This window comes from Neopsephotus bourkii, unplaced genomic scaffold (assembly GCF_033783945.1).
Source record: "Neopsephotus bourkii isolate Nb327-2 ecotype Australia unplaced genomic scaffold, CSIRO-AGI_Nbou_v1 NB_1328, whole genome shotgun sequence".
Lineage (NCBI taxonomy): Eukaryota > Metazoa > Chordata > Aves > Psittaciformes > Psittacidae > Neopsephotus > Neopsephotus bourkii.
This window is the reverse complement of record NW_026901808.1, coordinates 870025-897212: the sequence shown is the minus strand read 5'-3', so window position 1 is coordinate 897212 and position 27188 is coordinate 870025. Positions and strand designations below refer to the sequence as shown.

At 38.2% G+C, this 27188-nt stretch overlaps 1 protein-coding gene across 2 annotated transcripts in view; it reads left to right on the top strand.

Moving 5' to 3' along the window:
• Positions 1-27188, top strand: part of SLC2A13 (solute carrier family 2 member 13) — a 156004-nt gene that overhangs the window by 57946 nt on the left and 70870 nt on the right. For both annotated transcript variants that reach the window (XM_061366238.1, XM_061366237.1), the window contains exon 4: positions 14874-14982. In XM_061366238.1, coding sequence (XP_061222222.1) covers positions 14874-14982 — 109 coding nt within the window. The remainder of the gene's footprint in view (positions 1-14873; positions 14983-27188) is intronic.

Sequence of the window (27188 nt, the reverse complement as noted above, 5' to 3'; positions counted from 1 at the left end):
CTACTGGACCACTTCCATTTTCATGTATTAAAGATGCAGAATGTAGCATGTAGTGTTCCTGTAAAATGCTCCATTCCATCACCCAGGTTTCACTGGATCACCTTGTCAGCCAGCTGCTACCCACAGTACACAGAGTGACCCAAGCAGAAGAAGCCACTGGTTTGGACTGGAAGTGAAACAGCCAGCATTCCTTTTCAGAGGTCTGCAGTGCACCTGGAAGTGCTAGTTCTAAATGACTTGATGTACATAGAGTCAATGTGGGTGAGATGGGTTGTATTTTTGTGGCACAAGTAAACATTTTCTCCTAAGCCCTCTCATCTGAGAGCAGCAAATAGTTTTCTTCAAAACTACTTCTTGAGGAGTTTGATGGTTTGTTTTTTTTTTCTCTCCGTAAATTACAGGTAGACTCTCAACCACAGTTTTCTGCTTCCCTTTCTCCTAATTCAATCCTGACCTTGCTCAGCTTCTTCAAATGTGTCACGGGTTTTTCTTAATACTGAAAAGGTTGGTTTGAAATGTGGAAAAAGTTCAAAGCATCTTCAGTCAGCTGCTATCAGTTGAGCACATCGTTTCCTGGAGAAGAGAAGGCTGTGTGGAGACCTCAGAGCAGCCTTCCAGTACCTGAAGGGGGGCCTATAGGGATGCTGGGGAGGGACTCTTCATAAGGGACTGTAGTGACAGGACAAGGGGTAACGGGTTCAAACTTAACAGGGGAAGTTTAGATTGGATATAAGGAGGAAATTGTTTCCTGTTAGGGTGGTGAGTCACTGGAATGGGTTGCCCAGGGAGGTTGTGAATGCTCCATCCCTGGCGGTGTTCAAGGCCAGGTTGGACGAAGCCTTGGGTGATATGGTTTAGAGCGAGGTGTCCCTGCCCATGGCAGGGGGGTTAGAACTTGATGATCTCAAGGTCCTTTCCAACCCTAACTATTCTATGATTCTATCTAAAGCCAATGCAAAATGCCCTTCCTGCAGTGTTTCTAAGCAACTGGCACTGACCTGTGAGGGAAGTGTGAGCCACACAGGAGCTGAGACCTCCCTGGCTGCAGTGATCTGCAGGGAAAGGCTGGGAAGCAGGAGATGAGATAGGATGTTTCAGGTGACTGTGAGGATGGAAATCTGCATTGACACTTTCATTTATGTGGTCAGAAGGTGTCTGCAGGTTGGCCCAAATAAAAGCTGGTGTTGTCATGGAGCAGCCGAAATGTGAAGGCTTCTTTCTGAAAGTATGAAATTTAAAATGCACTGAAATTGAAATCCTTCCCTGAAGTTGGAGGTACGAAAATACACTGCAGTAGCATTGATAAATTAATCTCTTTGGTGTTCACATTTCCATTGGATTAGTTACCTAATTTGTTCCTAATGGACAAGATTTGGTTGTTATTTGAACTGATGTTTCTATCAGCTTTCAGTAGCAACATGGTAAACACTTCTTCAAGCTGATTTTAAAAAACAAAAGCCAACTTATTCCATGTTCCTATACCTCTTCTGGCAAATCTATTCTAAAATTATAAATTCCTTTCCCCTTTTGTGTTGGTTGTTCCTAAAAATCCAGTATGCAAGAATAGGGCATAGAACATAATCAGCTCTCAGGACTTGCCTTTATTTTTCCCCTGCTCCTTCCTCAACCCCCATGATTTTTAGCATTATATACTAGGCTTGTCTAGTAAAAAGCTGTACAGCCCCGCTGAAGGGAATAGCACCTTACAATTCTGTGGAGAAATAAAAAAAATCCTACAGGAAAATAAAAAAGCCTTCTGTTTCTTGCCAAAAGCTGTTGACAAGAGTGGTAAAGGACCTGAGGTGACTCTCATATTTTAGGATGAACTTGCAAAACTACTAATGAGGAGGGGGAAAAATAATAGGTAGGAAAAAGAACAAAACTCAAACCTCCAGGGAGCTGCTCCATGATTGAATACATTGTGCTAGCATTACAAAATACTGAATTAATTTTGTCCTATATTTCTTCTAAATGAATTTTAAATAAAACCTAATATTTAATAGGAGCAGTTTATATTGCTTTTTTCCTACTGTGGTTTTATGCAGAACCATTCCAGGTGCTGTCAGCTACTAAAAGATGCATTGAACTGCACCTGCATTAACATTTTGGCTCTGAACAGCAGCATAGTTTTGCAGTGAGTCTCTTGTCTTCGATCGTCACCCTCATGTACGGTTTGTTCAGACTGCAAAACAGTGTTAGGCCCATGGAGTAACTTCCTTCAGGGGAAATTAAACTGGAGATTTGCTCCAGGGATGCATTCAATGGGCTTGGAGTCTTTTGGAGATATGAAAGTTCTAATCAGTGAGAGTCTCAGGGCAGCTTCTAACAGCCCCATGCATGGTGAAGTTCTGCCTAGGGGACCAGGCTAAATGTAGTCTGACATAAAATAAATAGCATGTCGTGTACATCTAGGGACCTCTGCTTCAAACAACTTTGACCCAGTAACCTGTGCCTACTGCACTGCCTTACTTGACAAGATGCACATGGTCATACTGCTTCTTAAACTGCATATTGCCCAGAGGAATTCATTTTTTGTCACAAATAAGGGAGCTTCTGTGTTAAAATCTGTTGTACCTCTCAAGTGTATAAGCATGTTATTAAACCTGAAGATAATTGAGTCTGGTGGGTTATGTATTATCCTCCCCTTGCGCCAGTCGAAGTTAGCACTTCTCCAGGGAGGGGAGGACTTCATAGTATTTTCTGTCCTTAAGGAAATCACTTTTCTTTGTGGTGGAACTGATCTCAAAGTTGCCATTTCATGGCCAAACTTTTCTTGTAGCTTGCACTTAGTGTATTATACTAAATATGAATTTACACTTGAGTAATTTTTGGTAATGCAGATGATCAGTTTGTATTTAGTTGTGCTATATGTGTGCATCAAGTCAAGATGGCTTTCATATCTCAGCGTTACTCTTCAAGTTTCACTGTATTTGACCTTAAACATCTACTATTCCATCCAGATTAATGTTAGGTCATGCATGCATTTGTAGGCTGATAATTATCTGGCAAAAAAAACTTGTAGAAACTAGTTAATGACTGCAAGCGTAGTTGGCTTTTTTCTTATCCATCAATTTCTGTGAAAAATCATCATTATCTAGCATATATTACCCTAGTTCTCTCCAAAGCTGAGATCTTTCTCTGTCTGGTTGCTCAAAGTCAGCCTGAAGTTGTAAGTTCATCAAAGGTGGTGTCATTTCTGTATTGTAAACTTGATTCTCTATCTGCCTTATTTTTCTCTATGTGCTATATAATCAGGCAAGTCATTCTTACCTCCACTCTCCACCTTCTGCCATGCTTGTCTGCTTGTATCTTCATCCTACCTGTGTAGGTGCAGAATACATATAGGTGTAGATATGTGAAGAACATACAAATAAGTGTATAGGTGGAGAATAGAAAAGACTTAGCTTCTCAGATTAGTTTCACAGCCTGCATGATTAGCAGCAGTGATTTCTGTCAGTGACTGTGTCAGCTCATTGAAAGCAGGCAATACGAGGTCAGCGAATGGAGATATTTGGAAATCCACCCTGAAACGTAGGTGGACCAAACACTGCAGGTTTCTTCCAGCTTTGTTCACCCTCTGTTTTTGTTTACAAGTTTCCCCCAGACTTCCTTGCAGCCTACATAATAGGTTGGTGACAGCTGGCAGGAGGCACAGTTGGGCAGTGATGCTTTTACTGAGATACCAGGAAAATATTTTCATGTTTCCAAATTAAGATGCAGACGCTTCTTATATCTGACACTGAAAATTAGCTTCATTGTTTCCTGACCCAATCCAATGCTAAACCAGACTGTTGTAACTCACTCATGGTATGAAGCAGTTTTGTTGATGCCTTCAGATTTGTCAGACTCTGCACCCTGACAAATTCTAAGTGGAGTAATTGCCCCCTTCTTTTTCTTTTTTTTTGGTAAATAGGAGGTAGGACTTGATACAATTTCTGTTCTTTGTAGTGCTTATCCTTGAAACATCTATTTTTCATCAGAAGTTGTTTCACCTCTGGAAAAATTGCTTGTGTATGAGAGAGGATGTTCATGTCTGGGTAGAATTCTATCCCTTCTCTGAGTGACAACTGATCATTAGTGGGAAGTCTCCAGTTTGCCCTGAATCCAGGAAGGTTACCTGAAATTCCAGCTATGCTAGTGATATTTTTACCCTCAAATCTAGGAAAACCATGAGCTCCTGGGGAAACTGAAATGCTAATCAGTAACCACTAGCTGCTGACCAGATACTTCCACTGGGATGCTGTGAATTGCTATATGAATTTTGCCTTGTGTCATCTTTGACTTCAGGTAGAGCACATGTACTTCTGAAGCCCTAGGAAAGAATTAATGTTGGTCCTAAAATCAGCTTTTTCCTTAATGCAGTTTATGTTCTTACTGCCTTTATGAAAGGAATTTAAGTATTTTTCTTTTTTGATAGTGTTTCAGCTGAGAGTGCTTGCTGCATTTATGCAAGTCATAATGTTAAAGTTGAAACCTTAAAAATGTCAATAGGGTGGTAATGTGGATAGTTTTTTTCCAGGTATTACTTACTTAACTCCAACAGATTTGGCCTGGAACCTGAGCAGACCAGAACTATTTAAATGGCCGTTGTAACAGCATCTTCCATGTGCAACAGTTGGTCTAGCATAGATTTTCTTGTGTATTTTACATATAGAAGGTTATTTATTGATTTTGTTGTAAGTGTCCTGGTGCTTATTCTGTTTCCATCATTGCTTTTTCTCTCATTGCAAAAATGAGCATTAGCAAATGAAATTAGAAAGAAGCTGAATGTAACATGTTCCTGTGTGGCATCTTTAGGGATCACCTGGGAGGATCTGAAAGCAAGTTGCTGCAGTGGATGTATTTTTAGTAGATGGTTATGCTGATTGTATTATAATAGTGATCATCTGTTATAGGAGGGTGTAGGTAGGTAGACCAGCTCTAAAGAAAGGATTGTTTTGGTGCCAATCTAGCTTTTACTTATTTTTTATTTAGACTTCATTTGTTGACTAGGGCAGGTTCCCCTTGTGTTCTTCAGTGCTGCAGGGATCTACTTTACTGTGGAATACTTTATTATGCCTGAAACTCCAGAGTGGCTGGAACATAAAAATTCACATAAGCTACATGAGAATCCTCCAGAAACTGGAAGATTTGGAAGCTGTTATGAGCATCAGCTTTTCATAATCTCCAGTTCTTGTGATAAAAACATTTCTTAGGATCAAAGCCCAAGAGATTCCTATCTGTTCTCTGACTTTTTAGATTGTAAATTATTACTTCAGCCACTGCTAATACTTAAGCAGGTGGTTGATTTGGAATTGCTGCTCCAGCAAGGTATGATCTGCAGTAGATCATATATTTTGCTTGTTGTCCCTGGACCCCAGACATGAACCATGTGTCCACTACACTGTGGATTTTTGACAGTTTGGTCCAAATGGCCATGCCGTGTCAGACAAAGCCTATTTTGCCACCATTCTGCTTTGATAGTGGCCAGCACATGGTGGGTCACACCTATGCTTCTGGTTTTGCACCTGACATTTTATACAGGACTTTTGTTGTCTTATTTTTGAAACAACCATGTTCTCTGCTCACCTTCATTGTGGCACTTCTGATTTTGTGCAACTTTTTTGCATTCCCACTCCTAATCTTTTTTTTCCTCCAGCTTGAGCAGGGTGTACTTGCTTTGTTGTTTTCATCTGTAGCTAAAGCAGAGGCCTATTATGATAACAAAGGCAGAATCACACTAAACAGACTGTTAATACTCTAGCTTGTTGTGAATCCAGACATAAGTACACTAATATGGTATAATTGTATATGCATTTTAGTACCCAGGGGCCTTGTAAAAATAGTGTTATTAGTGCTTTGTGTTGGAACCATTCCATTGATTTGATTGTTCTTTTTGCCCTTTTCTCAATCTTCCCCCATTTCTACCATATTCCTATTTTTTTTTGAGATGAAGGTGAGAAAGCAAAGGGGATTGGAACTGCATACAGCTCTCATCAGTCATAGAACAGTTTGGGTTGGAAGGGACTTTTAAATCATTCAGTTCCAAACCCCCTGCCACAGGCAAGGACACCTTCCGTTAAACCAGGTTGCTCCAAGCTGTGTCCAGCCTGGCCAGGGATGGGGCAGCAACAGCTTCTCTGGGCAACCTGTGCCAGGGCCTCACCACCCTCACAGAGAAGAGGTTCTCCCTTATATACAAGCTAATCTACCCACTTTTAGTTTAAAACCATTATCTCTTGTCCTGTCACCCTGGTACAAAGTCTCTCCCCATCTAAGGCCTCTCTAATATACTGAAAGGCTGAAGTAAAGTCTCCCTTATTGCTGTGTCATTTTTCGTACCAGTTATAGAATCAGAATAGTTAGGGTTGGAAAGGACCTTAAGATTGTTCAGTTCCAACCCCCCTGCCATGAGCAGGGACCCCTCACACTAAACCATGTCATCCAAGGCTCTGTCCAACCTGGCCTTGAACACCACCAGGGATGGAGCATTCACAAGCTCCCTGGGCAGCCCATTCCAGTGCCTCACCACCCTGACAGTAAAGAATTTCCTCCTTATATCCAATCTAAACTTCCCCTGTGTAAGTTTGAACCCGTTACCCCTTGTTCTGTCACTACAGTCCCTAATGAAGAGTCCATCCCCAGCATCCTTATAGGCCCAGTAGTCAAGTATTTTACACTTGCTGATTTCAATATTGGTTTGCATTCTCTGTAGAAGTTATAAATTCGGGGTAAAAGCTGTCAGTCCAGTGTGACTGAGATGTTCTTGATTAATGAAACATAGGACTAAAATTGCAAAAAGCGGTTGATCTGCTGTTGTCAGTAGGGAGATGGCAGAGTTTCACAGGATCTGTATGTAAGGAGGCTTTTCAGTCACTCTTTAAGATAACTGTGAAAATAGTACTTGTAATAAATGTTGGAAAGCCATTAAGGTTTTAATAGGATTAGAATGAAGTGCGCAATCATACAGTGTTATGATTGTCCATTAATTCCTAATACTCAGTTTGATTTTTTGGGGTGGGTGGGATTTTATTGGGGTATTTTTTGACTACTGTGAGTACCAAACTTTCTTTTTCATTATTATTGGTTGTAATAAGCAGTACCAGTACAAATTTTAGAATGACATAGGTTTCATGTAAGAATCATGGATCTCTGATGGGTGCCTAATCCAATCACTAATCAAATCAGGCCAAATCACATCAGGTTGTACAGGAAGCTGTCTACGTATCTCTTTCTGTGTTTGATCACTTCCATGGGTCCAAATAAACAGACTTCACATCTGGTCCAAATCTTATGCATTCCAACTTGTCTTTTGACTTTTGTCCTACCCCTGCACACCTCTGGGGAATCTGGGTCTGTCCTCTCTTTGGCCCTGTGCAGGTGGCTGTAGATAGCAGAAATCTTTAACTTCTCTTTTAAAAAACTGAACAATCCCAATTGTTTCCGCATCTCCTTGTATGTTATGAGTTCTGGCCATGTCTACCTTTGTTGGTTCTCCTCCAGGCTCATGAAGCAAGGTAGTGTGCTGCTTGTAGCTGTGGGTCTTGCAAGTGCTGTGTAGAGGGGAAGAACTACCTGCTGGCAGTGTGCCTGCTCCCTATTTCAGGGTGTGGTTGGCTTTCTCTGCTGAAAAACGTACTGTGGTTGAGTGACAGTGGTTGTTTTAGAGCCCTGTGTGTTTCTGATAGTAGATGGTTAATACTAAAAGGTATCAAATTAGCTAGTACTTTTAGGTAAGGTATGATCTTAGGCTGCAGTTCAGTGAACTGTTTGGGTATCTGCCCTTGCGCCTTTAGTGGAACTCAACTTTGTGCTGAAGTTCAAATGCTTCAGTGTAAAACAGTGTTGAAGCAGTTTCTAAAGACTTATTTTAACTTCAAATTGGTCTGCTGTTCTGTCATCTATACACCCATTGATGGTGCTCTCTTGTTGTTAGGAAGCCAAACTTGAAAGTCCTTTGACTTTAACCTACAGTGATTTTTTGATTTTTCCCCTCTCTGATAGTTCTGGAACCTGAGCTGTGCTATAATGATACTGATTTCAAAACAGGTTTTTCAAATGTTTAAATATGGATCTCATCTCTAATTTAACTTTTTTCCTTTTATTTTTAATGAAGCTTTTATTGCTAATGGCGCCTGAATTTCAAATAAGTGAGAGGAGTTTTTCAGGTTCCTTAGATAAATGTGGGGGTTTTTTTAACTTTCTAAGGAGATGGTATAAACTAAATATGCCATTAATAAAAAAGAGTAACACACAACATATTGCATCCATAAGTTTCTATGGAGACTTGCACTGACCACCAGGCTCCTTTCTCAGTTCTATTAAATTCCCTTTTTCTCCTCTTCCCTCCTGGGAACGTGTCCCCATGTCATATTCTTTCGGAGGGCAAAGACTGGAAATCTGTTTTCACTGTTAAACTACTGGCTTAGGGCATGAAACAAAGGATGGAGGGAGAAAAGTAGTATCACTGAAGTAAGGTTTTGGGCAGAAAAAAACCCTAAAAAATGTAAGGCTTGAAGTGTGTTGCCCAGGAAATAAACTGCAGTATCTGTATGGTTGCCCAGGAAATAAACTGCAGTATCTGTATGATTGTTAATATAAGAACAGCTGGGAAGATCAGCTTGAGAGTAGGTTACTGATTGGGTTGGAGGGAACAGTCATCAGTTTTTCTGGTGCTCTTTTAATTGAAAAACAACAGCAACATCACCACCAACACACAAAAAAAGGCAAAAAACCCAAAAGCACTCTTGAAACTGCCCTTACTGCAGTTTTCTTTTAGGCATCTTTCCTTAACTCAAAGGGAAAAAAATGCTTTTTAATTCCAGATTGCTGAGTGCTCTGCACTGCACTTCGTTGCTTGATGAGTGTAGAGAGAAGCTCTTCAGGCTGTTACAACTCTTGGCTTATTTTGGTTGTGTATGTGTGATGCTACATCACCTTATCTTTCCTCACCTGCTTTCTTTAATGAGGGTCACATCACTGCTTCCTATGTAAAGCAGTTCTAGAGCAGACCATGTGAAGAAATGTTTGCTAAAACCACGCTGCAGGCTACAGGTATGCACAAGTCCACCTTGATACCTTATCATTTTGTTTCTAAGGTGCCTACCACAGCTAGAAGGAAAGCACAATGTGATCCTTGCTTTTCTCTGTCCCTACCCCAGTTTTCCTATCAAAGAAACAGGTCAGCCTTCCTCTTCCTCATTCCCCCACTCCAGAGGTCTGACAGTACCACTCTGGGGTTCCTCTTCCACCCACATGGACTCTTATCTGTGCCGCCTCTCAGCTCCTGCTGGCATCATCTGCATACCCATTCTCTGTTTGCTGTCTGTTTTGTCATGGTTTCTCCAGTTTTAAAGGACTTCATTACAGTACTTCCTGTTTTCTATAAAGAACATGTCATACAGAGCCAAAATGAGCTCCTTTTATTGCTTCCCTACTTGCCACTGCTTCTTGTCCTATTCAGAGGTATTCTTAACTGCTGCTGCCTTTGTGCAAGTATTCAGTCATATAGATTTTCCATCACCAAAGCTTTATATCAAAGAATGTAATATCAAGGGAAATATAGGTTTTTTTTCCCTTTACAGATAAAACTGCTTTGTTTCCAGGATTCCCAAAAGACCAGCTCAACTTGCTGTCAAAAAGAAACAAACCCAAAAAATCTTTATTCTTAGTGTCTCTGTTCTCAGTGTGTGGATTAAAAAGATCTTTTGGAGGGGCTATTTATTTGAAATATAGGTTTCCTGAGGAAAAAACCCAACCTTTCAGTTCATCTGGACATGATAAAACTCCCTAGACTACTTAATTCTCTAGAACCAGAGTGGTCATGTCTAATTAGCTTTTATTTGCTTTTAGAGCAGGGTGGTTTATTATACCATTGGATATATTTGCTGTAGAAAACTTAAAACCACTGAGTTATTAAGCAAGCTGACAGTCTTTTCTCATTCTTGGCTGATCGGGGGCGATGCATAAGTAAAACCCACAACACCAGAAAAACCCTCCAGACAAACAAACAGAAATGGACTCAAGCAAGCAACCTCTTTTTGAGCTTTCTCAGAGGATTAGAGAACTATATGAGTTAGGAAGTTTCCTCCCTTACTAGGAGTGGGTTCTTCCAGTGTTACTGGAAACATTGTGAGACAGTGGGGAAGAGCCTGGTACTTCAGTAAAATTGTTCTATATCTTCTTGGATAAATATTGCAGTTTTGATCTTGTGATTTGGTAAATTTTACAGAAAGGAAAAATTGAATGCAGTTGATATTTTTAGAAAATATTCATGTCATAGTCCAGGACAGAAGGGGTATTTGCTTTAGTGTGTCATTCAGATGCAGAAAATAAGCTAGCTGTGACTGCTTTAGAGGAGGACTTTTAGGTGGAGGAATGTTCTGCAGATGATGCAGAGAAAGCTGGACTGGAAGCTGTCTTTTTGTAAGGAAAGGCAAAACAGGAAAGATTCCAGTATCTGTTTTCTGTTATCCAGATCACCAGCTCGAAGTTCCTTTTTTTGGTCCAATTTCTAACTGTAGACTGGTTCTTTGAAGATTTAACTGGATGGAAGAGAGAGTGTTGACTGGCATTAGGACAAGAACAGGTCCGAGAAAGTAATCTGAAGGTCGAGCTTATTAATTGATGCTAAACTGATTAGTGACTGCCTTGTTGCTTGGCTGAGCCTGCCTTTTTGGAAACAATCCTCTACAGCAAGAGCACAAAATGCTGGCAGGAGTCCTGTATAGTTTTAAGCTGTTGCTACAAGCTGTTACCTAGATTAGCTGGCAAAAGAAAGTTTGAACCTGCAAATGACTTTGGCAGAGCCTGGTCTCTAACCATAGTTTGCTGGCTGTGAAATACTGCCAGGTATTGTACTAATAATTTGAGGAAAGGGGGATCATGAGGTTTCCAGGCACCAGCTGTCTGCCTGCATTTGCTGACAGATTTTTAGGCTGGTTTTATGTCTACCTATGATATTTTTATTTCCCTGGAAGTATATACAGTAGATTTTCATAAGGAGACGTGGAGACATCATCAATACCCATTCTTCTGCTTTTTTAGCTTTCATTATTTAAATTCCTTTCAGAACTAGGGTTTGTTTTGTTGTTTTTGTAAAGCATCTGTCTTGTAATTGGCAGTGGATCACACCCAGCCTCCTGTGATTGCCTTACAATCTGTTTTACCTACAGAGGAAAATTAAAGTGCCTTACAGGTGATTCACAGTTTCTAAACCTAATTTTCTTATGGATTGTAACAAGAATAACAGCTAAAGTAGAGGAAGCTGGCGTCACAAGTTTCGTATAACACTCTTAAAACATTTGAAAAGCATCACTCTCTTTCCAGAAGCAATGATTTGACAAGAACAGCTCCTCTGCCCCTCTTTAGCTCAGTATAAGCTGCTAAGGCTTTTTTGGATGTGAAGCCAGACTTCCAAATCCTATTTTTGCCCTTTAATTAGAAGGATGAATGTCTAGTTAGGTAGGCAGTTTAGATCAGGATGAGAAAAGGCCAGTTATACCACAGCAGTCCACTTCATGTATCACCACTTCATGTAATGTCACCTTCTACAGCAGCAGTATCCTTATTTTTCCATTATTCTTTATCTATTGCTGCCATTTTGTACTCCTAGAGCAAGCTTCAGCTGCCCTTTACTGTCGCATGTTTTGAACCCTTGTAAACATATGCATTAAGGAAATTTACTTAAGATAAAGTAATTATCTGAAACCACAGCACAGAAAGTCCAACCAAATCTTGTCTCCTTAAATTAATCATGACATTATGATTATGGGTCTCATCCTTTTGACTTCATTTTAATTCATAGGTTAGAAGAAGGAAAACAAACATCTTGGTGGCTTTTCAAGTTCAAATGGAGTAGTTCAAATGCAGGAATGTTTCTAAATCTCCTGTCTGAAGAGAAAACAATAGCAATTAAGGCTGAATTATCATAAGCAAACAACTACCAGCTTCTGGAGACAAATATCTCTTTTCTTTTCCGTCATAAAAATTGTCAAATGTTTTTTTTTTTTGTGATGCATCTTTTGCCTCATCTGTTTCCCTCTGGTTCTGTGAGCAATTAAATTGCTCCATTTTTTAAAGATTTCAGTTTTTAAAAGATTTATTGGTTTGTGCCTTTTTAATCTATTGTAATAACCAACAGCAGACTTAACAGTTATCAGGAATGCCTGAAGTACAATTTCAGTTTTTGGAAGACTTATTTTCAGAAGAAAAATGTATGTAATTCATACATATGTATATAATTTAGTTTTGACACATTCTCTGTTGATAACAAACATGTTTTGCTTGGAGTTGTTTATTCGTTTGCTGTATTCATATATTACAACCTGTAAGAAGGCAGTAATATATTAACACAACAGAAGATGGAAGGCAGGATTGATAATAGGAAAACTGAAAAAAATAGTTTATTTGGGTTGAGGGCTAGCTAATTTTAATAAAAAGTTTCACAGTCATTTTCTGCTTTAAAAACAGCCACCTAACAGTCAAAGTCCTTCGGGTTTTTTAGTGGAGTTTGTAAAGCTCCTTTAATACAGAGATTAATGATTTCTTCTGGGTTTTTTTTTCGTTCAGTTTATTGGTTTGTAAACCTGAGGGCTGTGAATCTTATGAAATAATATCCTTTAATTTTGTGTATGCCTATTGATATGTGCAGTTGCCATGGTACAGATTTAGAGTAACTTTTAAATCTCTGACTTGAGCCATTATGATGATTTTTAGCATAATTGTTTCTGATGCAATTAATCAGAAGTCTGAAAAATTCTAAGTACGTAGTGCATTTAGCTGACTGGATGCTCTAAAGATCTAAAGTAAAGGTCTAAACTTTACTACATGGTCTAAGAATTTCTGCAGGACCCCACTTCAGGCATACAAACTGATTTTGTGATGAAGTTTTGTTGAGAGTTCATGACTCCCTCTGAGATGCAAGCATTGTCTGGGAACAGCTGCTTTAATTTCTAGCTATTCATTTTAATGCCTTCTTTCCAATTGTTTTGTACAATGCTGTATTGTGAGTAGAGTTTTATATAACTTTCATCAAATAGCTGAGTTGCTCAGGAATTGTTAGAAATTGTATCAGTTCCTTAGGACATTTCTGCTTCCTTTCCTAGCAGCTTCTGCTGTAGCATTCCAGCTTATTCAGTGAGCATAGTCATTGATGGTGGACTTGAAGATTTAGGTTGGCTGTAAGGTCTTTTGGAGATTAAGATGCATTTTGAACTCCATTAAGTGTTTATAAATATATGAAGTTCATGAAGAACAGACAGTCTCTCTCCCATAGGCATTCAGCAGCCTGGGTTCATGACAGATGCTGCAGAATCAATTGCCAGTGAAAGAGTTTTAAGCCCAACTCCTCCATGCTCAGGTGTGATGCCAAGTGTGGAAACCAGAGGGCTGTTGTTTGTGAATAAAGGCTCATAGTTGCATTTGTTAGAAATCCAGGAGTGTGTCTGAGGTTGGAACTGCTCCAAACCAGCAGTGAGTGCCAGTTTGTTGTTTTTCCACTTTGCCAATTTGACTGCTAAACCCTTTGATATACTTGTCTACCCAGCAATGCCATGTGTCTTGCTTGAGAATATATTGCCAGATATATAGATTGGCTCTATTTATCTGTCACTGATTTTCTCAAAGACATTTGGAAGGTAGTGATGTGGCTGTATGGCAAGACAGGTGGGATGTACTGTCTGAATGTACAGCTGGAAAATTTGTCAGACTGCATTTTGCTGTTATTAATAAAGATGCAAAGCTCAGTGATGATACAGTTGGGATATGAATTCAGAACGGTTTTTATGTAACTAAGTTTTACTTAGGTAGGTCTAATTGTTTTTCAGTGAAGAAAGTATTATCAAACCCCCCTTCTTGAGTCTGTTCACAGATTATCAGCTTTCTGATGTTGAAACTCTTTGCATGTAAATTGTTCTTTGCTAACAGACCCATACAAGGTTTTATACTGAATCAATACTTTTAGTATTTTCTGTATGTTCAGGAAAGACTTTGAAAATATAAAAATCTCCTCTTCATTTCCTTTTTTTCAACTATTTTGACCTGTAGCTATTGTGATCTGTGTTTGGTGTTCTGAGTGGGTATAGTAGGTGTGTCAAGATGTATAAAACATAGAATTTTTCACCAGACTGTGTTTGCCCCAAATACCACTTTGGACAGAAAGAAATTTAAGTAAATAATGAAGTCAAGTATTTTAAAGTTTTGCCTGATATATTACTTTAAAAAAAACAAACAAAGCCCAAAATTAACAGGGAACAAAACTTTCTATGCTAGAAATTTTTGCTTTTCTCTTCATTGAAAAACCGTTTTCTGCTTTTCTGAAGACAGCCTCGTACCATTGCTACCAAAAGTATGGAAAAAAATCAAATCATTTGTGCTCTCTCTGCTGGCTTTACAGCTGTGCAGAGAAGATCTACCCCATACCTTCAAAGTACCCCCACTTGCAGTTGTTTAGTGGAAAGTGGGTCTTTGGGAGACTAGGGAGAACACTGTATCTGCAAGATCCAGATCTGAGCAGTGGGTCACAGCATTTCTGAAATAACCTTTCGATAACTCTGAGAGTTTTTAAGAAAGGAAACAACGATATTCTGTGATAACTTTGAGTACCTTCAACTGCAGCAGATGTGCAATCTGTTAGTATGATATAGGAGAGTTATACACTGTGTACAAAACAGCTCCATTTTTTTTGCCTGGGCTTCCTGAAAATCATCTTTGTAGTACCGTGCAGAAAAGCAGAAGTGAAATGATTAAGTTGTTCAGTAATAATTGTAATAATCCAAGTGTGTTTGAAACTAAGGTGCAAAGCCTGTTTTACCTGGGAACGTTGTCTTGAGAGCGGTCACTTAAGAACTATCACATATTTTTTTTTGTTGTGTGTTTTTTGTTTTGTTTTTAAGCTGGACCTGTGATCTGCAGAATGCTAACATACCCTCCAACTCGAAGAGCCTTAATTGTGGGTTGTGGTCTGCAGATGTTTCAACAACTGTCAGGGATTAACACCATCATGTATGTATTTACTGCTTGCTTCTCTTTATAAAGTATTAGAAAAAGACAGACCAGTAGCAGTTGTAGATGGGCTTCTGGAGAAAACCTGAAATGTGAAAAATGAGTGTGAGAGCTGGAATGCTGGTTTGAAATCTAGACATTGATGTATTTGGTGTCTCAGAAAATCGGTACAAGAAGGTGTTAGTGTGAGGGCAAACATTTACATAGAGATGAGAATGCAAATTGTACTCTTAGAGATACCTTACGTTATGTTAGGGTTTACAGTCAAAGCTATGTATGTCAAGACAAGAAAGTACACTTACGGTTTGAATTTATGTGCAAATAGATCAAAATAGGGTGAGGGTTAGACTCTTGACCATGCTAGAACATTATTGTGAAGTGCTAAAAGAGGTAAGATGCTGAGGGAAGAAACATTTCCTGTTATTACATGGTTGTTACGTGTATGAGGACTCAGTAAAGGTAGAAGTGAAGAACAATATATTGGGTTTTGTGATAAGCTGTCAGCTCACAAGAGGAGTAGCTCTTGACAAATATGTAGTGTACAAGAGCTGTCTTGAGGTGAAATTACTGTTGAGCTCTCCTACAAGAGTAACTATAATGAAGAAGATATCCATACTGTTTTAAGAGCAAGTGTAAAATATATTGCAGTAACATCTTATAGAGAGAACTACACCTAAGGGAGCAAGCTTGTTAGGAAATTGTTTAAAGGAACACCTGAAAGAATAAAGCCTTTAGTGGTATTGAGAGCTACCATATTAAGTGATAGAGTAAATATCTGCCATCTATCACAAGGAATGAAAAAAAACCCCAAACTCAGAATTATTGAAACTGCAAAGGAGGAAAGTCTGTAACAGGTGAAGAGAGACTTCATAAAGTAGAAATTGTGACCAAATGTGGCAAACATTTGGATGCAAAACTGCTAAGTCGTGTGAAAACCAGAAGACAGGCACATAAAGAGCTTTGAGAAACTATTCAAGCACATCAGAAGCAACAGACCTAATAAACTCCAGGCCCAATAAGGATCAAGGCATGATAACACTAGCAGAAAATGAATCTTCAGCACCAAATCTTGCAAAGACTCTTTTTGCATTTTTGTTAATTATATAGGGTGTACGAGGCTTCCTGCCCATACTTAAGATGTCTCATGATCTGTTTCAAATTCAAGTGTTAGTGGAAGAACTTTTAGAACAAGCTGATCAAAATGATTAGTAACAAATTGCGTAGACTCATCAGGTACACCCAACAGGTCTGGAGTAACTCAAATACATCATCTGCATTGAAACTACACCCCAGAAAGTTTTATTTCTGTCCTTATCAAAATTAATTAAAACTGTCATAGAGTCAAATGACAACATGCATGCTTATAAATAAGAAAAATGAACGTGTACATGGAAAATATGAAATATGAAGAGCAAATACGACTGTTGCAAACAGATTGTAACTAGCTGGGTGCAAGTTTGTGGTCACGTTAGAAGTATATCTCCCATATGAACTAACCATCCTAGTTGAAGACAGCTGCTGCCAAAACTTCTTGAAGAAACAAGATGGTCTCAAAGGTAAGAGAGAAGCCCTCTCAGATTAATAACTTTTTAAGATAAGGAAATAAAAAAAGAAAAGGTAAGAATAGAGGACAGTTATCATAAGGTGAGAGTAGACTCCTACAGGGATCTATGTGGAGATCTTTGCTGCTTTAATAAGTCTGTGAAAGGGCTAAACAGCAAGATAACAGTTTCTATTCATGCACCATTCACGATTCCCTCCAAATCTGTGAGCATGAAGAGTTATAGGAAGATAATGCAAGATAACAAGTTAATAAAATGGCAAGTGCCTTAGCCATACAGTGTTATACAATAATGCTTGCAGGAGGGAACTGGCTAACTAACACGCATGGCAGTCTAAATTGTTACTACTCAATAAAGAGATCTTGAAGTTGCATTATAATTCTATGATGATATCCATGAGTAATCTGGAAACTGATCTGCAAACACCAGGATAAACCAAGTTATACGGGGAAAGAGATACCTATATGTGAACAGGATGGTTAGGACTCTGCAGCTTGGAAAACAGATGGGCTTAGAAGAAACACAAGAGGATTATAAAGCTACTAATGTTATGGAGAAGATGGGCAGAGCATGACTATTCATCATTTCTTATAACACAGTTTTAAAGACTTCTAGCTCTTACGCAGCAGTAGGTTTAAAATAAACATTTTTTCACACAGCACATAATTGCACAGTGGAGCTCATTGCCACAGGATGCTACAGATGCCAAATGTAGAAGTTTAGAAGTTAACCGGGGGAACTTATATAATACACATTATTAAAATGTTATTAAATGTGATACGGTTGCAACTTATGGCCAAGGACAGTGATTCTCACATCTTGGTTTATACTACTTTAGGATACCTTCTTAAGCTAGAACAAAAAAATCGGCAGTTCACAAGGTTTAAGACACTGGTAGGTTGACTGTTTGTTTTAAACTTCATATGTTTTAAAATCTCAAACTCCTTTCTATGTAGGAGGTTTTACAAATAGTTTGGGATTGACCTAATTTGCTTGTGGATGTGTAGGAGGACAGAATTACAACTATAAACCAGTTGAATCTTAGCTTTAAAATAAGAAAATGCCTATAATAAACACAGGAAGGCACTGTTGTTAAAGGACTGGCTTGTAAACCATTTGTAATATTCAGTATTTCTTAATAATGCAGTATAACTAAATTTTTAGTTATCAGGTATGCAAGTCAAGCAGTCTCCTATGAAAGGACTTTTTTCAAATGTAAGTAAGCAGCTGTCCGTTGATGGTTTGCTTACTTAGAAGTTGGTGATTGCTTTTTGATGCAGTAATTGAATGGTACCTTAAGGAACTGTCAGATTGCATTAACTCTCTAAGCACTATTTTCCTCTTTGTAATGTTAACTTATGACATTCTGGGATTGCTGCTCTGTTGCAGCAGGTAAACAGGCATTGGTTGTGGTTGGAGGTTGTAGGATTTTGTTGGCTTTCCTTCAGTGGTTTTGCAAGCTTATTTGCCAAAAACAGTCACAAAAAATGTTTGATGGTTGGTGTTCACTGTCTCTTTGGTGCTGCTGTGAATCCTCTTTTCTTGGTATACCCCTTTCTAGGCTGTAGAAGAGGCTGATGAGCTTGATTTGCTGTTGCCTGGCTTTCCTTAGCAGAGAATTTAGCTTCTGGTTCCCTTTCTCCTTATGTATTTCCATGGGTCACTTCTACACTGTGACCAGCTAACATGGCACCATCCATGATGGACCCTGACTTGTTCTAATTTTCTGTCTTGAGGTTTTTCACTATTTCTGCTATGAAAGTATTCGTTAAATATTGTATTTCACTGTAAGAAAGTGAGGCCACAGGAGTGAGTTTGTGTGTCTGAAAAGCTGTTTTTTTAAAAAACAGACTAATGAAATCACAAAGCAGGAAAGTAAAATGCAAATTATTTAGTACTTCCCCAATTTGCATATGCTTTATTAAGTAACTCTTCTATTTAAGAAAACAAGTGTTTGAATCAAAAAGTGTGAGTGTTACATGTAGGAAATTATGTAGAGGAATTTTGCAGGGGTCTAAAAATAATGGCTGAGCATACCCAGTAGTAGAAGAGATCCTAAAAAGCATTAAAATATCTACAAGAAACACATGGAGCCAACAACAAAAATCTAGAGCTCTCATGATTAAGGAGTCTGTTCTGTGTTTTCTGATTGAAAATTGCGTATCAACATTGAAGCCCATGAGAGCAACAAAGTCCATCTGTAGTTGGATTCCTCTTGAGGATGGGGAGAGGAAAACTAAAAGAACTTTTGTAAGAGTTGTTGAAGACTGTCATCTGTCCATCTCACTGTGTGGTAGACTGATCTAGTTTTTGCACAGTTTTATATTGTGTTTGAATCAGCCATGTATGTATATAACATCCAGAAGTTCTCATCACGTAGAGGATGTTACTGAGCTAGTGAGAGCGTCATGTGGAGCAACCTCTGCATTGAGGAGGTGGATCTAAAAGAGAAGCAAAATTTAAAAATAGGCTAAGGAGAGTGACTCTCACAGGAACAAATTCTAACATGATAAATTTAGTCAGTAAAAGAATAAAGCTCAGTGACCTATTGCTTTGATTCATTTTTGTTCCTAAAAACAAGGGTGCCACTGCTGTTCGATAGAGAGCCTGAAGCAGGAAAAAAACATTTCCCTTTTGTCATGGCTTTTGCCAGCTTACCTGACCTGTAAAAGATGAAGTCATATGTTTTTAGATGTGAGTGTCTCACACTGGTATGAGCAGATCTGAAATGGCTAACTTTTTCATTTCTTATCATTACGGTGTTTTCTCATCTTGAAACGTGAAGCTCAGTGTTTCCAGCCTGGAGTCGCAAATTTGGCTCACAGGAAGCTGAAAAAGACCCTGTGAAGGAAATGATATTCCAGGAGAGCAGTTACTACAAGTTAGCTTTTTAATAGTGACACATCCCAGGATTGTATTGAAATGGTGTGCAGATATTTTTAAGCCCACAGTGGCCCATAGTTACAACTTGAGGGAGGAGCAATTTTAAGTCAAATCTTGAAGCTGATTTTCCCCATCAGTTTCTTCTTTAAAAGAATAATATTTTTTTTATTATTATTTTTTTTAAGAAGAAAATCTTTTTAGGGGTGGGAAGAAGAGGAGGCTTGAAGGATTTGACTTTTTCAAATTGGTGAAAAACCTGAATAGAGTACATAGAAGAAGTATTTGCTGTATGCTAAAGTTCCTGCAGGACAAAGACTTCTGGAATCATTTCTGGTACTCTGAAGCTTCGTTGCAGTCAAAAACCCCAGACAAACATGGGGAAGAAAGCTTTTGGGAAAAATCCTCAATTATCTTGAATAGTAAGCAGTAATTTAGCCATAATTGGAGGGAGTTCAGTATTGTCTTGTCAGAACTGCTCGTAGGTAACGCGGCCTGTGCTGTAGTTCCTGCTGCTGTTTTGGGGGCTTGCTAGTTTTGAGTGAGCTGATGGATGTTCACACAGGCTGCCTGTGCCCTCAAGACTATAATCTGAGATAAGATTGAGGGGAGAGCTGTATCATCTTGCTTATTCTCATTCTTATGAAACTTCAGGGGACTTGGTGAAAGCCAAACAAAATATTTTGTTCTGCAGTTGAAATACTGACTTGATGTGATGCTAGTTTTGTAATTTGCCATTATTTTTTCACACTGTGTTAGGAGAGCTTTCTGCAGCAGAAAAGTGGTATAATGTGTCAACAGGAAGAGGTCATGGCCTTCAGCATTTTTGTTAAGCTGTTTGCTGGTATATGTGATCTGTTATTCCTAGTTAATAAAATGTTTATTTATTGTTAAGATATCCTTGCATCTCCTAAAAGTTGAGTGAATCCACATGTAAAATGTATTGGTGTTTGGATTTGTTTCACAGATGCTTTTGAGCTCTAGCAGTCTTTCTTTTTTAATCTGTGCAAGCAAACAAAAGAACAACAACAAAAAGATGATAAGAAGAAGCATTTTTTTTCAGCTGTCAAGAAAAAGTGACTGGAAGAAAATACTGGATGGAAAAGAAAAAAAGCTCAGAGTAATAAGATGGGGGGAAAAAGCTGGATAAAATAAAGAAGGAAAAGACAAAAGGGGACAAAAGGAGATTATGTAACAAGTGGAAATTGAAGGTTTGAAGATAAGAATATTAAAACAATTAACATGAAAAGTGATTGGATATTGTACTGAATGTAAATGAGAGAATGAAAGAGAACAGGAATGGGACTGGAAAGAAGCCAGTATACTTCTGGAATTTAGTAGAGGCTAGAGAGGAGTTTAATGGGAGCAAAGCGCATTTCCCAACAGGTTTAATCACTGGGTCTATTGTGCAGCAGTTGCAGAGCTGGAACCCATGAGGAGCTGTAAACCTTTGCTTCTGTTTGCTGAAGCAAGCATGAGGCAGCATGTACCTCTGCAGCCTTAGAGCCGAACAGGGGAGCAAGGCTTGCAGCAGCACTCGATACTTCCGCTTTACAGGGTTGTGTGACTTGACCTCAGAGGGACGGTGAAAGTCCAAATGGAGACACTTATCTTTAAGTTCCAATTTTTAAACTTTCCTAAAACGAGATACTGAATAGGTAGCATAGGACAGTGACTGCAGATAAACCTTTCAACTTTTTTTTGTTGAATATCTTTACATAAATAACTTGTTTTGTGAATTACAGCACACGCAGTAGCAACCTTCTCTACTCTGTCAGCATCAGCAGCCATAGAGAGATTTATTATTAATCTATTTACAAATTATGACAGGTTTAGAATGAGTAAGTTAGTCATTGAATTGAGACTTTGCTATAGCATTGGCTGTTGATTTGGATATTGGAAAATAGTTGTTGAGATCCGTAAACAGAAGTTCTGCTGGCAAAAAGTAATGGTGGGTCACATTCTTCTTGCGCTTTGTATTCCAGAATTGATTTTAAAACAAACAAACAAAAAACAACAACCCCACACAAAAAACCCCAATGAAACAGCAAACAGGACAAAGCAAGACCCAAAACTTACACAGTGCTAAAAGGTCATCCAAGAGCCGCAGCAGTTACTGAAGAACAGTATATCTTTTATTGTCATTTCCACTTAGATTTAAATTGGGCCACAGTAATTACCAAGCAGACGGTCATGTAGCCTTTATTTTTCCATGGCCAGTAACTTCTCACCTCATTTGTTCTTGAATACTCAGACACAAGTGTGCTTTCTGTCTGACTGAAGGAGAGACAATTACATTAATGTCTTTTCAGATATGAACTTCATAACATTGTCAAGATAATTGAGGAGTCTCAGTAATTGACAGGTCTAATTTTCTCTGATGCCTCTAATGCGGCTGCTTCTTGCTTAAGTTTTCATCCTTTGATATTTTTTTTGTGAGTAAACTGTCTTGTTTATAGCTTTGTCTTAAAGTTTGCATTTTCCCCTTAGGCTTCAGAAGATGTTTAATAAAACAAAAAGAAACCTTATGTTCCTGTCCACTTGCTTTTCAGATAATAGTCCATTAAATATTTCATTAGGTTTAACAAATATTTCCAGTAACTTTCTTTTTTGAGAAGTCTAGTCAATCACTAGGAAAAGTGAGTCTCCTCTTATACCAGATGTCTCTGTTGTATCTGCTATACAGAAATGATGTGATTAACTTATAACAGCTCTTGAGAGGAACAAATTGTAGCTAATAAATAAAAGTAATTTCATATTACTCAGTGTAAAACATTCTAAATGATTATGGAAGCTGCCTTTATCAGTTTCATAGTACTTGAAATAATTTAAACGTAGTTTCATTGAAGTACAATGAAACTGTTATCTTGAAAGGTTGGCATATTCAGCAACCATTTTTCCATAGGTAGAGTACTGTTACCACAGCTGAGTCCGTTTCCTTTAAAATAATGTATTAAAAAGACAATATTTCTTAAAAAGCTCCAAACAGCTGGTAGTCACTAACTTGTTCTTATTGGACACTAGTTTCTTGCATAGAAACCAGCCTGTATGGTAAGTTTTCCAAGCCCTGGAGCATAGATTCCCCCCTCCCCCCCCATTAAATTGACAGATCTGAACTGAACAGTTAGTTTCGTTGTGGAAATCTGTCTGCTTAAGTTTGGAAATGTATCACAGAGCCTAAAGAGAAGAGTGGTGTCTTTGGAACTGTGACCAAGGACAAACTGATTTGGAGATTTAAATGTCGCTTTAAGTACAGGGCCTCAGGTTGAACAGAAACAGTCTGCAATCCAGCAGTTAAGGTGCTGATGGAGTAGGTAACAGAAATATTAAACACTTTTTGATCAAATGCTGTCTACAGGAGCCACAGGCAGTATTTACAACAGCTGGGAAATGGCCACATTAAGAGAGTCAATCCTTCCCACTCTTGCTTTCTGTTTGCCTTCATCTCTCCCTCAGTGCCGGTCAAGGATAAGTCTGACCATAGTTTCTCCAAACCCTTTTCTGATTATGTTTCTTCTTGATCAGCACAAAATACCAATGTGGGAAGGGAATATTACCTGGTAATGGGAGTTTGCCTCAGTTAATCTGCTAGGAACTAGCTGAAATATAAATGTGTGACGGCAGGCTGCCAATAGCTATGTCCAAGAACTAAAACCAAACAAGCAAACAAAACACTGGCCTAAGGAAAACTGCAGCAGGTCTGAGGAAAAAAAAATAAGAACCCTTTGTTCTACAGGGAGGGAACAGGCTGCGGACTGCTTCAGGGGTGAATTAACATGGCCTGCACGAATCCTCACCCTTCCAACAAGAGGGTGGTGGGTGGTAGTGGGTATTGGTATTTAGAGTCATGGGGAGGTTGGGGAGAGAAACTAGCAGGTCATGCTGCTGGACATCTGAAATAGCTCTAAACCCGTGCAAGAACTATGAGGAGCAGTTAAACCTTAGCCTTCATTTTACTTTTGCACTTAGCCAGCAAGCTGCAGCCTGAGTGATCTAGATGCATGTAGCATGTACTAGCACAAGGCAGGTCAGTAACTTGAGCATTTTTAAGGCTGTGACATCATTGTTAAAGTTTATGTATCAACTGCTGTGTTTTAAACAACTCTGATGTTTTAGAACTGTTGTTTAAAGAGTAAGCCTTTTGTCATAGCTACTCTTATGTGTGCTTGATGGAGATGACGTACAAAACCAGCTTAAAGGTTTGGTGGTTTAGCTCCACAGGCTGTTAATTTATCAGTTGCAATAATTGCGAAGAGGGTGTTTAGGATACAAATAAGAGAGTATATCTGCATTAAAGCCAAATCACCTGTGTATCAGTGTTGCTAGCACTAAAACCACACTCTGCTGTTCCCACTTAAAAAGTAAGATTAAAAAGAAAGTGAATCTTTCTTCTCCTGTTGTGTGATGGCCAGAAATTAATCCCAGTCAGTTTAAAAGCATAGATTTGTAATTTACTGTTAAACAAACAAAAACCTGGGGCTTGGGTTATTTGGACAGTGTCATACCCCAGACTTCAAGGTTCCCTCTCAGGCTGAAGCTTTCTCACTGCTGATGCCAGTTCTCTGCCCATTTTGTGTTCTCATTCCTTTTGAAATAGAAAAGGAAAATCACAGCTCTAAGCCACTTCAAGGAAAAAAAACGAAAAGGTGCAAAACAAACCAATGAATCAGGATGGTGTTGTTAACTAGATTAAAGCTGTAAAATGTTCATCTTATTTAAGAAGCTGCATGCTTTGTCAGTCTTAAATACCCAGAGCTTTTGGAAGATGGCTTTTACAGGTACATCCTTGTCCTAAGTATAGCATCAAAGAATAGGTAATTCTGATATTAAAGTTTTGAAGGTTTGAGTACCAGAAGGTCAGGGAAGTACTTCAAGGTATTATATAAGGGGAGTAATGGGATGAAATTAAATAAAATGTAGAGCAATTATCAGAACACAGTTTGGTGCTTATGCTTAGAGATATTAGATTGAGTGTCTCAAGGGAAATAGGAAACATCATCTCTAATTTGCTTAAACTGTTACAACAATAGAGAATGTATTAGAAATAACATATTTAGGTGGTTCTGGTGTTGAAATTAGTAGACATACAATAGGAGATGAATATAAGTTTAAAAATAAAGGCTGATTTCGTTTAATTTAAACTTTTACATCCCACCTCTCTTTGAATAATTCTTATACTCTATCCATTTATTGTAAAACAAAACAAAACACAAAAAAACAGCAAAGCAGAACAACCCCCTAAAACCTAGACAGACTTAAAAACCCCTAGACTGCCAAAACCATCAATTGATCTTGAAGTAGATGTTTATTTTCATTATAATTTTCTTCAGGTTTAAAATTAGACAACAAAAAACCTTCTTAAATCTCAGAGGAAGCATGTCCAAGGTGCTGATGTGGGGTACTGTAACAGGCACTTAACATTTCCATTTCATAAGTGTTTAAATGTTAGTCTTGTCCTTATTTCTCTGGTGCTGAAAGCCTGTTTGATTGGGGAGGGGGGGCGTGTTTGTGGTGTCTTTTTCTTTCTTCCCCAAACCTGGACCTTTAATTTGATGACCTGAACAGCCATGTGAAATATTTTTCTTTTTTCTTGTCTTTTTTGAGTTCTGTCTTGGGTTATTGGCTCGAAGGAAAAATACCGAGGGGTAGAATAGCATGTATAATAGTAAACCCCAGGATACAACACCAGAAAATCACTAATCGCAGTCTGAACCCATCTACTAGGGGGTCTGCCTGGCGAACTGCTTAATTATTTTTAAATGCTGCTGATGCATTAAAAAGGATTCTTCTGAGCAGTAACTGATGTCTCACTGAAAAAAGTAGAAACGCCAACAAAACCCAAAGTCAGATGTCTTTAATAAATCACCATTTTTCAGTGTCATGTTCTCACAGAAGTAAACTGCTTTTAAGGTTTGTGTTAAATGTTGCCAATACAAAGGCTTTTGTGATATCTTAATTTGGAAATATTAATGTTTATTTATATAACGTATTCAAAAGATGTGTTAAAAGACCTGTCCAGCAGTTAACATACCAGGTTATTTGAAAGGAAATCCTTCTATCTGTCTTCTCATTTGAAACATCTTTTATTTTTAATGAAATCTGATCCGCAGGGACTACGTGCACGAGTGCACAATTTTTACCCTAAGGTTTTCATCCAAATTCATGTATCTTCAGTGATAACCCCGCCAGAATGTTGTGACATTTGTATTAAAACACTGAAAAACAGCCAACTGGCCTGCTGATAGTACTTTGTTTTGTATTGCCTTAATGTGATTTTTTACAGGGTAAATCATAAAATCTGCTCCTGTAGTTCTTCGGGTTGTAAAAGCATATTTAGAGAAACACTCTCACTTTGGGGAAAACCTAAATCCAAAGTAATTTATTTAAAGAAAAAAAATGCATTCAGATCAGTATTTTCTACCATTTCTGTCTATGTTAATGAAGAATTTTTGTCTTTAATAGTATTTTTCCCCTTTTTTCTTTTTCTTTTTTTTTTTTTTTTTGCCTTTGGTTTTTGCTCTCTCTTTTGCCTGTAGTGAAATTGTAATACTGTTTGATTTCTGTTTGTTGCCTTGGTAATAACTCTCATGTCAGAAATCCAGTATTAACTTCAGGGGCATACAGGATGAAATCTATGAACTGTGTGGGTGCGAGAAAAGTCTTTGCTGAAACATATGGTTTGGGGTATTAGCAATTATGGTAAAGCAATAACGTGAAATAAAATGTCTTTGCTTTGTATCTAGTATATACACAGTATAACTGTTAAGTAAGTTAAATGCATCTCATTCATGCTGCTCATATGTAAAGCCAAGTAATAAAACAAATTCAGAGCAGTGATGTTATTTTTAAATCATTCATGAATGATTGCTGCAGGAAGATCCCAAAATTACAATATTGGTTGGTTTGTTTGTTTTAATGTATTGCTTCTCAAGAAAGCTCCTGGAGCAGTTTGGTCTCAACAGTTTTCCTTGTGTTATTACCTGTAATTATCTTGTAAAATTCCCATTCTTATGCAGTTGTTAATGTTTAATATGCATCATTTTGTTGATATGTACATTTTAGTTATCACTAGCAAAGGCCATTTTTTGATTTTGAGATCTATCAGGAAATCAGATACTAATCAATGACCAATTTAAGGTTTGGTGGGGTTTTTCTTCCTTAAGTACAGTAGAGAAATAAGTGGAGAGGATATTGTTTGTGTTGTAGGTTTGCTCACTTGTGAAAACCTAGAGGGCACATATTGTTCAAATAGTGGACTGTATTCGTAGCAATAAGAAAGTCTCTTAGATGAAAAACAAGGAATATGAAAGCATGAAATAATTTAAAGCACACAACATAACCAACCTTTAAAGACACAAAATTAAAGTATAAAAGGTCACCTGGTTAGATGCTGCCTGATACAGCAACATGAGCAACCTCAGTGAAATATATTACTGATCACATTCAAACACAGAGTAAGAGATATGATGCCCTTTAGATCTGTTTAGTCACCTTTACTTTAAGGGCATAGGAACCAGTTCTGTGGATTGGATTCTCTGGAGTCTGTCAATAAGAATTAAGCTGCCGCAGGCTAGTCAAAATGCCACAGAGGCTGAGACACAAAAAAAAAAAAAGCTTGTGCAATAAAAATATTAATGAAAATAGCTCAGGAATGGATCATAAGTAGAACATGGCATCTGAAAGCTAATGAAGGCTTTGTCACTGTCAGCAGTCTACAAAACAAAGAGATCACTACAGTCAAATCATATGGAAAGTGTGGTATGG